At 35.5% G+C, this 13,434-nt stretch overlaps 1 protein-coding gene across 5 annotated transcripts in view; it reads right to left on the bottom strand.

Moving 5' to 3' along the window:
* Positions 1-476: 476 nt before the first annotated feature.
* PLEKHH2 (pleckstrin homology, MyTH4 and FERM domain containing H2) overlaps positions 477-13,434 on the bottom strand; it is a 61,544-nt gene continuing 48,586 nt past the window's right edge. For 4 of the 5 annotated variants that reach the window (XM_068939666.1, XM_068939665.1, XM_068939664.1 and 1 more), the window contains 9 exons: positions 12,482-12,637; positions 10,930-11,027; positions 10,405-10,546; positions 9,524-9,669; positions 7,771-7,900; positions 6,831-6,917; positions 5,366-5,503; positions 1,817-4,321; positions 477-939 (listed from right to left, as the gene is read on the bottom strand). In XM_068939666.1, coding sequence (XP_068795767.1) covers positions 4,139-4,321; positions 5,366-5,503; positions 6,831-6,917; positions 7,771-7,900; positions 9,524-9,669; positions 10,405-10,546; positions 10,930-11,027; positions 12,482-12,637 — 1,080 coding nt within the window. In that variant the 3' untranslated portion in view covers positions 477-939; positions 1,817-4,138. Of the gene's footprint in view, positions 940-1,816; positions 4,322-5,306; positions 5,504-6,830; positions 6,918-7,770; positions 7,901-9,523; positions 9,670-10,404; positions 10,547-10,929; positions 11,028-12,481; positions 12,638-13,434 lie in introns of those variants that run through there. The other variant, XM_068939667.1, reaches the window with a different exon arrangement.

Genomic DNA, 13,434 nt, shown 5'->3' on the forward strand with positions numbered 1-13,434 from the left:
CTGATGCCTTTCTGAGTGCATTTATTTTATGAAGCATTTCTGGCATTTTGGTATATGGAGCCAATATTGAATTTTTTCTTCCAAAATCATTATTCCTGAGTTACTGATTGTTGTAGTTAAAATTAACCAAACTAATGGATTGCACTAAGCTGGGTGTACTATTAAAGCTCTGCCTGCAGGTTTAAGTGGTGCATTCCTTTATGCAAGAATGAATTTCCTCCTTCAGGACCTAGCCTATAAAAACTGTGTTAATCTGACAAGTAACTCCAAATACCTACCAGCTTTCTTTTATAAAGAAGTCTATTTTAAAATTAAAGAAACAGAAAAACTAATTCTGTTGATTGTATTAGAAACCCAAGGTTTTATCATTTACCTGCTGTACCACAGCAGTAATTCTCTCTTGCTTGTTCTAGAAGTGAACAGAGTTTGTTTACTAACATTGCTACACAAAAAAATTGATGTGGTAAACTGACGTTCATGTTCAATATGTTTATTTACATTGTGTTCCACATGTTGTTTATTTTCAGATCAATGTGACTGTTTTTACAGAGTTACCAGTGACCTTTCAGTCACTGTCAAGCTGAGATGCACTGACCGTCACTGTCCTGATTGCTAGTTCAAAGCAAGCACAAAAAATGTTCAGAAGTTTATGATCTAAGGTGAGGCCTCCTTGTAAGTCCTATCTTATCATTCTCATCCTGAGAATATTCTTACACTGAGGTACTGCAAGCCTTGAGCACAGGAAGTTCTTCAGCAGGAGCCCTAGAGGTTGTTGCTCATTCAGCAGCTCATGTCACATTGTTACTGCTGAAAATCAGAAGGGGAGAAAGGTCTGGTTCCTCCCCGGGCTTTAGTCTTGGATCAGGGAGCACAGTATGAATTGTTTTGATGAATGACTCAAGGTTAAGATTGAGGTTTGGATCACTCAGGAGGTTCAGGCTGGGTGAGGAAGGCATAATAGATTATCTTTCTGGACTCTTTAACTTATCAGTTTTGCTAGCTTCTATTGTGTGGTATCTTCTCAGTAACTCTGGAGCTAATTTAACATGGAGCAAGTGCCTCTGAGACTTGCACAGCTCTGTTTGCAGGCTGGGCTTTGAAATACACTTGTGTATAACAGACTTACAATATTGACTCCATTAACTTTAAGGGAAATGTTTACTCGGGGAGGTTGCTATCAGCTACGGAAACCACATTCTTGAAATTAAATGCTGAAAGAAACTTTGTTGTTTAGTGTACAGGTATAGGTAGTGGTTCATGCTGGTACCTGTGATTCTGAGTGTAATTATTTCATGGACATTAACACAACATTTCTGGTATGCGGCTCTCCACGGCTACTGGTGACCTATAATCAGCAGTTAGTGATAGAAAGTCTGGAAAGCGCTGCCATTAAAAGGGAAACTAAGGCATGATTGCTTCTGATCCTATGTTGTAGGGATATATTGCAGCAGCAAGAGTGTAACACTAAAAAGCAAAGTAATATTTAGAGTGATCTAACCCAAAGGCAGGCAGGAAGGTCATAGTACTGTACTTCATAGACTGTACAATGTCTTATAAAGCAGCTGTTTGTAATACTGTAAATATTAATGAAAACTGTTTAAAAGACTCAAAATCTGCACATCAGCTGTGTAGATCAAATATCATTTTGTCTCCAAACCTAATGAAGATTTTAAAATTACATGAACAAGATCACAAGCAACATGCTCCACTGTTTTCTGCAGGGGGGCTTTTCATGAAACCAGATCTGCCTCATTCATTTAAACCTGTACAATTAGGAAATATTTAGGCTCTCATAGGTTGTATTTTTAACACTTACCATTCATGTATCTACTATCAGGGTCTTCTGTCTCGATGGCTGGAAGCAAACATAAAGTTAATTTAGGGGCACTGTTTAGACAGAAGAAACAAGCACTTTAGATACTGTCGTGGGGATTATCTTGCATTTGATTTGTTAAAATATATAACTACAATATCTTTTTTTCCCCAAACATTAGAAAATACACAGAGAAAAAGGAAATAATCCAATATAAATTAAAACATAATTACTAAGTGTAGTAGTCTGGGTTGATTTCTGTCATAACTTTGTGATGACATGAGGATTGTTCTGGTTTCTACATCTCTAATCATCCCAGCTTTTGACTATGACCTAAGTGTAACTAACTGATGCAGTAGCATCTGTTTGAATTTGCAAAAAGCCTAAAGGCAACATCTGTGAAAGTTAACTACTCTACTGATCTCAAAGGGATGTTGATTCCAAACCCAATTACACCTCGCTGTCTGGCTAGCATCACTTCACCAGGGGATATGCACAAAAAGCTGCTGTAGTTGGTGCCAGGGCCTCTTGTAGCTTCCCATGCCTTCTAGAAATGCCTTCTAGTGCCACAACCACTTTCAAAGGGTGGAAGCGATCAGGAACCTCTTTCCTCATTTCAAAAGTGAAAGCATCCAGATTTAATATGTGCATTATTTGCTTGTAATTTTCAAGACAAAGCATTAACTCTTAGCATCATTCCAAAATGGTGCTGGAGCTGTGGCAGGATTTTGAAAACTTTCACAAGACTCTGTTAACTCTTTCAACTTCTCTTTCCAGTTTTTAATGGTATGTTCTTTTAAAAAACTATATCCCTTCTAAAGTTTTTCAATTCCTTAGCAAGATACTCTGTGCCTTTCATAGAGGGCATACTGCTGAAAATTACTAATCTCTTTCAGTCTGCATATGCATGTGTATGAAATGTCGTATTATAAAACAAAGGAGATCTTCAACCTTCAAATATTAAAATTCATCACAATGAAATTACCGCAGCTTTAAGTAATTAAAAAAATAGGAGGGCTAACACTCACATTAATAAGTGATTAAAACATCCATGAATATTAGCAAGCGCAAAAGTGGAAATTACGGAACATACATAAATCAATGATTTACGCTTGACTATCCTCTCTTATGGCGGCATCTAAACTGTCTATTAGAGTATGCTCTAATACTGCTCTAAATGGATGTTTTATCCATTTCAACGCGTACAGATGTGGTTTCTTTGCACATAAACTAAAATGTGGGGATGGAAACAAAAAAGGGAACTGGGAAGTGTTCCCAGGTCCAACATTACAGTTGTAGCATTATGTCCTTCAGTGTCCCAGAAGTTCATATTAGTATTACAATATGAAATGTATGGATATCAATGAAAACAACAAACAATACAACTTTTACAGAATATTATTCTGAATCATTGTATATACATTATACACATCAGATACTATATGTCACTTATATCTCCAAAGTTACACACAGCAATTCCAACAATGGCTTTCTGTGTTATTCTTGTGTTTTGAAGTGCGAGTCATTCTTGTATCTGGATTATATTATTATTTTGGGTTAAAGAAGAAATTAGGTAGGGGTTCTTGTTTAAGAAAACTATGCTAAATTCAGTGCTTGTCCAATTTAGACTTTTCCAAAATGCTAGGGGCAGAGAGGGATTATTTAGAAATTTACCAGGCCAAGGCTAAAGTTTTGCCAAGTAAATAGCTTTATAACAAAGGCTAAAAGTATTCATGAGAATATGCTTTAGATTTACGATAGTTATATGATGTGTTTCTGTCCTTTAAAAAAACCAAAAAGTAGAAACAAATTAATTCATTCTTTTTAGTCCCGTGGTGCTTGTATTACAAATAAGGAGGGGTGCTGGAGGTGGAAAACTTTATATTTGCCCTTTCTTTTAAAATCAAATTTCTTTTTCGTAATGAAGGTTCTACAACTTGTATAATTTTGAAAAATAGAGATGAAGAGTTGAAGATGGTTTGGTCCCTGAGAGAACATCTTGAAAATGACTAAAACTATACAATTGTTCTTAAGGCCACCTTTCCCCAGGTAGGGGAGCTAACAGACACGTTTATTTCTGAGCTGTAGGGACAAGCCACCCCCAGTAAAGCAGAATCCAGAAACTGGCTCATCTTCATCATTCCAGTTCAAGCCAGGTTTTAAATAAAGGAGGGCTCCTGTTATATATGAATGAAATGAATGTAGACCTGTCCACCTTTCTTTTGTTTATAGACCTGCTTATGAAGTATATCTTGCATATCAGAAAGTATTTAATCAGTATAGAAACCATATAATAAAGGCACATTATCATGATATCTAATCCTTTCATAACAAAGTGGGACATTTAGTTGGTCTGTTGTTTGCAAGAAGTGGCTGACTCCCCATTTCCTTGAGTTTCTGTCCAGCTTGAGGTGTCAGTAGTGCTGGAGCAGAGAGATGATGAGCAGCTCCTTTTTGCTGATGAAAGTTGTTAATATAGCTGGCAATCAGTAGAGTGATCTCAAGAATCTGTAACAGGAACATACAAATCTCTTTGAAAAATACAGTGATGTGTTTTGACTGCTGGAAAAATAGCTTAACTTTTTAGCAAGTGACAATCACCGTCAGCTGGAGAACTACTTGCACTTTAATATTAAATTAATGACGCGGAGAAAGGAAATGCCTAGTAGAGCTTTCTTTTATCTCAGCTTGCCAATAATTAAATTGTTATTCCCAATAGCATGCTGGATGCTTTGTCTTACACAATTTTAAATGATTCAAACAGGTGGCTTCTGCCACTTCTTCAAGAGATATTTTGAAGTTCAAAAGGTGTCTACTCTTCAGAAAAAATATTTGTGATGTGTTCCCTCACTTTCCCTAGTTATCTAGCGCTCAAGGACTAAAGATGCAGAGTAGACAGAAGGCATGAAGAGCTGGGAGCTTTGTACCACACCTTCTCTTTGCAATCCACAAAACCTTGCCTATGAAGGCATAGTCTGAGGTAAACCAGAGTAACGATTTGACCCACATTTATATGTGGAATTTTATATTTAGTGTCATAGATTGTTCTGGCTTAAAGCAAGAGACTAGAACTCTGTGCTTACTTTTTGATATAGTCAATCTTATCAGTGAAAGAGAGAATCTAGATTTAAAAAGCAATAACAGTTTCTTTACCAAAGAAAAAAAATCTTAGAATTTTTAAGAAGTGACAGATCTTTCAGAAGTCCATTGTACAACACAAAGTGGCTTTTGAAAAATTGTCTAGGGCCTTGATTAGACAAACAGACTAATTTTTAGATAATGTCTGTACTTCCTGTCCTTTATCCTTATATGAAAAACGTGGAATGCTGTAGAAAGGGACATTGAAAGAAAAGAAACAACAGTACTCTCACTGATAGCTCTTATTTTGTATTACTAATTGTTTTGCTCTCCAAAACCATCTGGCAAAAGTCAATATCCTGAGTATGCTAGGAATAAAGAAAGTGTTTCATCTTTTACATCTGTTAAGAATTACCTCCTACAAAAGCAGAAAAGCAGCAGATGGTGGGAAAGTGTTTCAGGTAATACACCAACCTTTGGTTTTGTCATGGCAAAAAGGAGTTTTTCAGTTGATTTTTCCTTTGTCTGAGCATTGTTAACAACCAACATAAAATCATCTTGATAGCCTCCAAAAGTCATCAGACTCTTATATGTATATGTAACTGTTAATCGCTTAAAAAAGGAAACCCAAAAAACAAAACAGAAAGCTATAAGCAGGTAAATACAGGAAAAAGAGATTATGACAAATACTTCTTTTAAAAATATAATTACATATCTATTTTTCAAAATGTTGGTGTTAGCCTCTTATCTTGAAATTAATTGTAAACTTTGGCATAGGTTCATTCAGACCTTCACTATGAGCAATTTCTGTTGCAGATGGTCAGATCATCACATGAAAGTTCGACCTCTGTTTCTATTCCAGGTAATTTAGATAAAAAATAGTTTGAACAGGTTTCAGCTCAGCTCACTGTATAATTCAAGTTATACAAGTTTGACTGCCTTGAGAGAAGTTAATCATAGGATTCCATTTGGAATTGAAGCAGAGTCGAACTAAGTTAAATGGCAGCGAGTATGATTTCTAAAGGAATTTAACCCAGGATTTCTTTTTGTGCAGTGATGTAATTTACATATACACAAATGAATGTTGTCCAGAAATGCCGTAACTAGCTCTGCAAGTAGATGGTGTTTATAGAGCCTTCTGTATGGCTGATGCCAGCTCATTTTACTTGTTCTCTATACAGAGCTGCTGTATGGCTCTCCTCTCTTTGTTTTGTTTTATTAATCCTTTTGAAATAAAAAAAAAACATAATGAAAAGGCCCATATCAATACAATTATAAAGCTGAGATTTTAACTTTCTGAAATTCAATATTAGCCCTTGATAATAGCAACATGCCATTCTATTTCTTTGCAGGATATGAATTAAAGCAAGGATTGTCTCAGGCATTGCCTTTTTATGCTGATTACCATTAATTGTTTTCTGTAAAAACTTTTATTGCAAATCAAAGAAAAATCAGTGCTTAAGATGACATAATTAAATAACATTAGGTTATGTTACCTGCTATTAAACAAAAATAATACAATGAAAATAACAATCTTTTTATGTAACTGCACTTTGCAGAGTGTATGTATTATGAATAATAATGGAAAATTAAAGTCTCCAAGAGAAGAAAATTAATGTTATTGTAAGAACTGTAACTATGGATCTCCTGACGTCTGAATGATTAAAACATTAACATTTCATTAAAAGATATAAAAACTATCTGAAAAACAAAAATAAATTCCGAGCAAAAAAATCATTATATTCTATTATCAGTGCTAGTATAACCATGATAACAACCTTAAAGCGCTTTGAAAGGAATGAGTTTTTGCTTCAAGAGAAAGACTAGACAACTTAGCATTATGACTAATGCCATCTTTGGTATGCTATGATGGTGAATCTCCCTGATTGCTCAGTATTGAAATCTACGTTGACCAAAATTCAAAAAAAATTTCCCTTACCATAGAATTGTAATCTAGGATGCTTATGCCGTCTTCATGTACAGCAAACCATATGAAGGACTTCTCAAGTGACGATGTTGCTACAGGCTATAAAGGGAAATGTTCTTTAGTTACAACTTTAAAGTGAGGCAATATTTAACTGATTAATAACAGTCGTCTATTTCAGAGCCCTCTTCATCCACAGGTCACGGAGATTTACATGGGGAGAGGACTGATGTAAAGGAACTGAAGTGGCTGTCCAAAGCCAAGTAGAAGGCCAATGGCGGAACTATGAACTGAACTTAATATTCTTAAAGCCTCCCTCTATGCTTAGTCCAATAAACTGCATAGTTTTACTAAAAAAAAAAAAATCAGGCATTTTAAAGTTCACTGGCACATATGTTTATGCATGAAAAGAAGAGTGCTGACAAACATTTAATATACATATTTTAGGATTACCCAGTAGGAGATAAGGGAGGAAATGGCAGTTCTGTTTAACACAGTTGTTATTTGACTCAAGAGATTTAAGATACTTGTGGCTTAACAGCAACTGAGAGGCCAGCACAGGAGGGAGTACTCTAAATACCCTTAATAATATTTAGTAGTTCTGCAAGGTTCAGCTCCAGTAGTCAGTTAATGACACCTTTCCAATATTCTAATAGTTACCAGACAAAAAAGGTCTGAAACAAGAAGACTGGCTCAAACTAAGATAAAAGAAAATGAAAAGATACTGCTGAGATTAATAATGTGACACAAGCAATAAGTGTATTAGAAAGTTATTATTACAGCATACCTATTACTATGACTATTACATTTCACCAGTGTATGGCTGAAACAAATTAGTAATTTGACAAGAGCAATCAGCACATGTGCATCACACTCATTTTCAAAAAAGATACTACTCTTTTCAAATTATATTTACATTAAAACCCCACCACTCAAACTCAGTAAAGTTTCTTACTTTTGCTGCAAACAATCTAGCACCAAAGAAAGACCATTTTCTGGCTACAGTGAGATAAATGCGCACACAGTCTGCAGCACTGTGCCCCCTGAGAGCCATCCATCTTGTAGACAATCGCTGACAAAGCTGTCTATTGAAATGAAATATGTAATTTAGTTATTGAAAGGAATTTAAATGCTTACCCACAGCAAGTTTAATGAGCAAAAAAAAAAATCCATTTGTTAAATTGATAAATAATTTAAGTTAATGCAACAACTATCACTTATACAGTATTAAATAAATCCAAAACAACATTTAATATTTTATGCACATGAAAATGACAAAGTATCTACTCATTTCTGCAACATTATGATTAAATATTGATGTAGCGGTAGTAGCAGCATAAAGGGAAAAGTCTAGTACAACCCTTAATGTGTCTCTACAGATTCAATCTACCTTTATCAGTACTCAACAGCAACACCAGTTGTCATGCTAAAAGTCTATCTAGCTTAGCACTTATCTTTACCTGTGGCTAGCAGTATATGTGGAAGATACAGCTTAATGTTATTTCTTTTTCACTGCCTCTGGGGGCTGCAACCAAAATGGGTGGTCCTGATACATGATGCATTTACATTGGCTCTTGTCTTTTGTGGCCCTACAGTGAGGTGCTTAAGTAAAATGATTCTATGGAAAAATAATTCTCCAAAAAAACTAGAATACCTTTCTAGCACATTGACTTGCAGGAAGGACTCACCCTGCAAGCCACAAGATCATTAGACGCAGCCCCCGCAAAGGGAGGGGCAATGTGCAGCAAAGGAGAACTCTTTCATCTGCAGCTCACTCTTACAGGAATTTTATGATGTCAAACTGCACCCTTAGCAAGAGTACAAGAAATAGGGTAGGGACAGAGTGATACTTCCTCTCCTGTAGACTTCCAGCTTCTGGCAACTGGTAGTTTGAGGACTACATAAATAGTTTAACTGATGTTTGACTTATCCTCCATGAATTAGTCTAATCTGGTGCCACTTAGACTTTGTTCTTTGAAAATAATTGTATAGCTTTCTGCTTGTTGTTTGTATACTTTTGCAAGTCCCTGTTATCTTTTGAGGATGTAAAAATGTTACTTTGTGCATATGACAATAGTTTTAAACTTTCTCAACCCTTTAGTAAAGAACGAGGAAAACACTTGTGTAATGTTCTTTGGACTTCAATAATGCTAAAACATTGCGGCTGGATAGCTTGTTATGCTCTTCTGCTATTCTCTCCGTTAATAGGTGTTGAGTGAAATGTCCTCCAGATTATTCATTTTAAATTAAGTGAAACATTACTAGCAAGTCCACTAAGTTACTGTACTGCTGGTCTGACCAGCTCCAAGGGATTGTGCATTTGAGTGGCAAACGCTCAAACCAGATCCCCATGGCCTTTATTTTCGGTAGTTCTTTAGCCTGTTCACAGTCTTAATTTAGCTTTTCTGAGTAAGAAAAATAAGAATTGTAAAATCTCTGGGTTTTGTAACCCTGTGTAGTAACTTACCTATTTTAAAAGTTAAGAGGGTTTTGCTGGAACGTATACTTAGAAATGGCACTCTATTTAGATGAGAAATATACAGATGAAATGAGTCCTTAAATTCAGTAAGAAGAGTATCAGTTTCAAACACAGCGCTCGGCAAATATGGCATGACATTATGCTGTATCTAATGACCATTTAAAAATTCCTCATTTTACCCCAAAATTTTTAGAGAATCTAAGTAGCAAAATACAAACATACATCTCACCTTAATTGTTCCTCTGAACAAGCATGCCTGTATCTCTTAGGATAGAATCTCTCCAAAACTTGTTTTAATGTTTGATTGGACTTGGATTGGGAGGTGACCTGCCCTGCTGGAGTTGAGAACGGCCTTTCAAAATCTCCAATCTCTATCTAAGGGAAAGACCATTAAAAAGAAGGTATTTGTTACTGTAGAGATAGATATCTTTTCCTATATCTTACTAAGTAGAAAATGAAAAGCACTTTGTCAATTAACATGTATTTTCACTGATACCAAAGTCAGGTAAATCATTTTATTTTGACTTACTGAAATTTACCATGCAAAAAGATAAATATCAAGTATAAATTATACAAATATAGGGTGTGAAACTTTCCAGTTCTACTCCAAGATTGCTAGATCCTCTGCTGATATAAACCAGTTTAAATTTTTTGACTAACACCGTCAAATAACTTTCTCAATAACTTTCCCTTGAGTCTTTAATTTTTTTGAATAAAACAGATCTTATCCAGACAATGTCTACTAAAGGAGTTTTAGGCATTGATTGAACAGCTGTTACTATGGTGTACTAACTTGCAGAAATTATTTATAGAATACTGAATGAAGAGGTGACACATGATTATACGACAGCTGATCGAAGAGGGCCTGACTATGAAGGATGTAACAAATGTTTTATCCATACTGATGCCAATAACAGTGTATGCTATAGAGGATTTCCCCTGAAGTATAGAAATTAGCCCTGCATAGCCTCCAACCCAATCTATTTCTTACATTGTCAGGTTTTAAAGCAGAGGTCACTGACTATCAAGCAATCCTGGACCAGTTCCTTAATTTGTTTACGTTTTTGAGCTGTAAAACTGCTGTGTGAGTCATTAATGCACAGAGATTACCTGCGCTAAAAGAGCTGTCATTTCCATTGCCAGTTCTTTGTTCACAGGGAAAAGTCCATTAACTATTTGATCATTTGTCTGATATACTAACAGCAGCTTCTCTCTTTCTGTCTCCCCATGGACTTGAACTGCAAAGTAGAGCCTACAGAAGACAGAAAGTTATTATATAGAGGAGATAGGGGAAATGCATTAGCCATGACGATTAATAGTGTCTGCTTTGAATACGACATGTTTATACCAGCGTCAAAACATTATCAGAGCAACACCTGTACTTAAACAAGCAGCTAAATACTTAATTTCACTCAGAGTTCAGTGTAGCCTCTCTTTTTTAGCAACCCTGCTCACTTCTTATAAGGTAGAAAAAATTAACTATCATTTAAAAAAAACGCTGCAGTTACAGCCATTTACTATTTATGTTGCAAGATCTGAGTCAGCCAGTATTTTTCAGATGACGAAACTCTCCAGAAATGGAAAAAAAAAAAATCTCTGGGACAAGGCAGAGAAGTTATACTTGCTATTACAAACCTATTTTTGTAAGTAAGGCGGACAGTCCTTGTGCCTTCACATTTCCCAGGATGTTGTTCTTTGGAGGCTTGCTCCCATTTTGAAATAATGTCACAGATCTAGAAGGAAAGCAATACAAAGCAGACTCTTCCATGTATTCATCTTCCAAAAAAGCACCTTTGAATGAAATTGTCTACTTATTTAAATATTCTTTCCTTATGACATATCAGGAACTTACATAGCTTGAACTTTTAAACTTACTGACAGATAAATTTTGCTAGCACTTCTTACTGATGTGTTTAATAACTATTTTTTCTGTTGTTTGTTTATCCTACTACACACATATTTACTTTGGAAATGAGCCGTAACATGCTTATACGGAAAGACCAGGTACTTAATGTAGCAGCAGCCAATAAATACGTAATTATACAGAGTGAGTCGTTATATAATTAATCAAATGCTTTGATCTCAGCCTTCTCTTGGAGTTTTTGAGGTCCTCTGCAGTAACACTTTGTTATAGTGTTTGCACAAAGTTTTTATAATGCAGGAAGAGTGCTTTCTGATGTGCAGTGTACGTGCACGGGTTGGCAGATTGGGAGGACGCAGCATGGTGGCTCTGTGAGCCCTTCTGGGCTTAACGTGACCATTCCTTCCTAAAAGAGCCTTTCTGGAAGCAGCAATGTGAACAGCTTCCAAAGGAAGTTCCATCCCTTGCATTTGCCAAGAAAATAAGTATATGTATATATATATGTATATATATATAGTAATTATTTCCATATCGTAATTATTTCCATATCGTAATTATTTCTGGTGGGGGAAAAGAATTGATTGTGATGACCCAGGTTGTTTGTCACTAAGGCCTGGATGTACCTTCCCTTGTGACTTAAAGTGCAACTGTGAACATCGGCCAAAGGCTGCAAAAGGCTCCTTGATAGTCACAGAGTTTGTTATTCATTAGTTGCTAAAAGGCTTGGAAAATATCTAATATTTTACTTAAACAGATTATATTGCATTTTGCCAATCTCTACTGCAAGTAATTTAATTCTAGTAGTAGAGGGAACTAAAACTTCAGAATCCAGAATAATAAACCAACCATTGGAAATTTCCTGAACTGAACCTTAATTATTCTGTATTTAGATAAAGAACCCTTTCTTTTTTCCTCCCCAGGATCCGCAATCCAATATCACTGACTTTCTGGACCTCAAATGGTAATCTTTTGGGGCTATACCAGAAATGCTAACTGACATCCCTAAATGCACATTGGACTGCAATTGCTTTTTGGTTTTAAAGGACAGCAATTAGTAGCAGGTTACTTTTTCTTTAATTCCCGCTGTTACTTCCATGACTAACATCAGTCTCCCAGGCAAAGCTTTCAAATATATTTAACTGGATGAATTTCAGCAATTGAAAAAATAGTTTTCTTGATCTTTCCTTTTATGTTATGAGAAAAAAAAAATTAAAAGACAGTTTTCAGCCTGGTAAATGTTTTCCTTTACATTGTCAGAAGGGAGGTCTGTAAAATGAAGATATTTTGTTGTTTTATATGCAGAGCTCATTAAAGGCTCTTGTTTACCTTGATGTTCCCTTGAAGACAGTGCTCTATATCCTTGCCAGAGGGATCATCTGAAAATAGTGCAAATCCTGACTGAGCTGGTTTCCTCATTCCTGTATCCTGGTTCAGGGTGTTCAGAAATTCCTCCACTGTGGTTGAGGCATCAAAGCCAACAACCTAAAAAAACATGCAAAACATATTTTGCTGTCAAACTTAAACAAAAATTAAGATTTTGAAGAATGATAATATACCTCTAGAGTGATAATGGGAATAGAAGACCCGTTCCATCCCCTGTGAATAGCTTACTATCATTGGAACTTTAACATTTCCATTAAGGGTTTGGAAAAGAGTCAAGATTTCTACATTTGAAGTTAATGTAGTGGACTTTCTCTCCATCAAAAAATTTACAAACGGCTCAGCAGATTGCACCTATTGCATTTTGTTTATGAAATGAAAGGTCACTATCAAAACGCTTCAAAGTATAATATTTTTCTTCTTTTCTTTTCTTTCTATTTTTTGATTTCTTCGTTTATGCTAGTTGATTTTTTGCATTTGCTGTACTTGAATTTATTCAACAAAAAGCAGTCTAGTATCTGAGATTTTGTGGCAAGCCACTTAAAAAGGAGGAAAATTACCATTTCCTACAATTTTCAATAGGATGATGAAACAAATGAGATTTTTAATCATTTTTAATGATGTGCAACTTCAGAAGGATATTAGATTATCTTCATATTGACAGATCTGAAATATTTTGTGCTGTTGGGTCAGTGCTATATAAGTCAGTAACATATATAGCCTTCTAAGAGTTGTTTCCCCAAATCTATTTTTTGTCTGCTGTTACTAGTATTAGCATTTTAGCATGTTGTTCACTTAAATCTATGTTCTGAGGGCTTTTTCAGGTATTTGGCATATTGAAAAAGGCCTTTTACTCTTATTGGGCAAGAAATGTCTTGAAAGATGGATCTTGGAAATAC

The sequence above is a fragment of the Struthio camelus genome, chromosome 3 (assembly GCF_040807025.1).
Source record: "Struthio camelus isolate bStrCam1 chromosome 3, bStrCam1.hap1, whole genome shotgun sequence".
Lineage (NCBI taxonomy): Eukaryota > Metazoa > Chordata > Aves > Struthioniformes > Struthionidae > Struthio > Struthio camelus.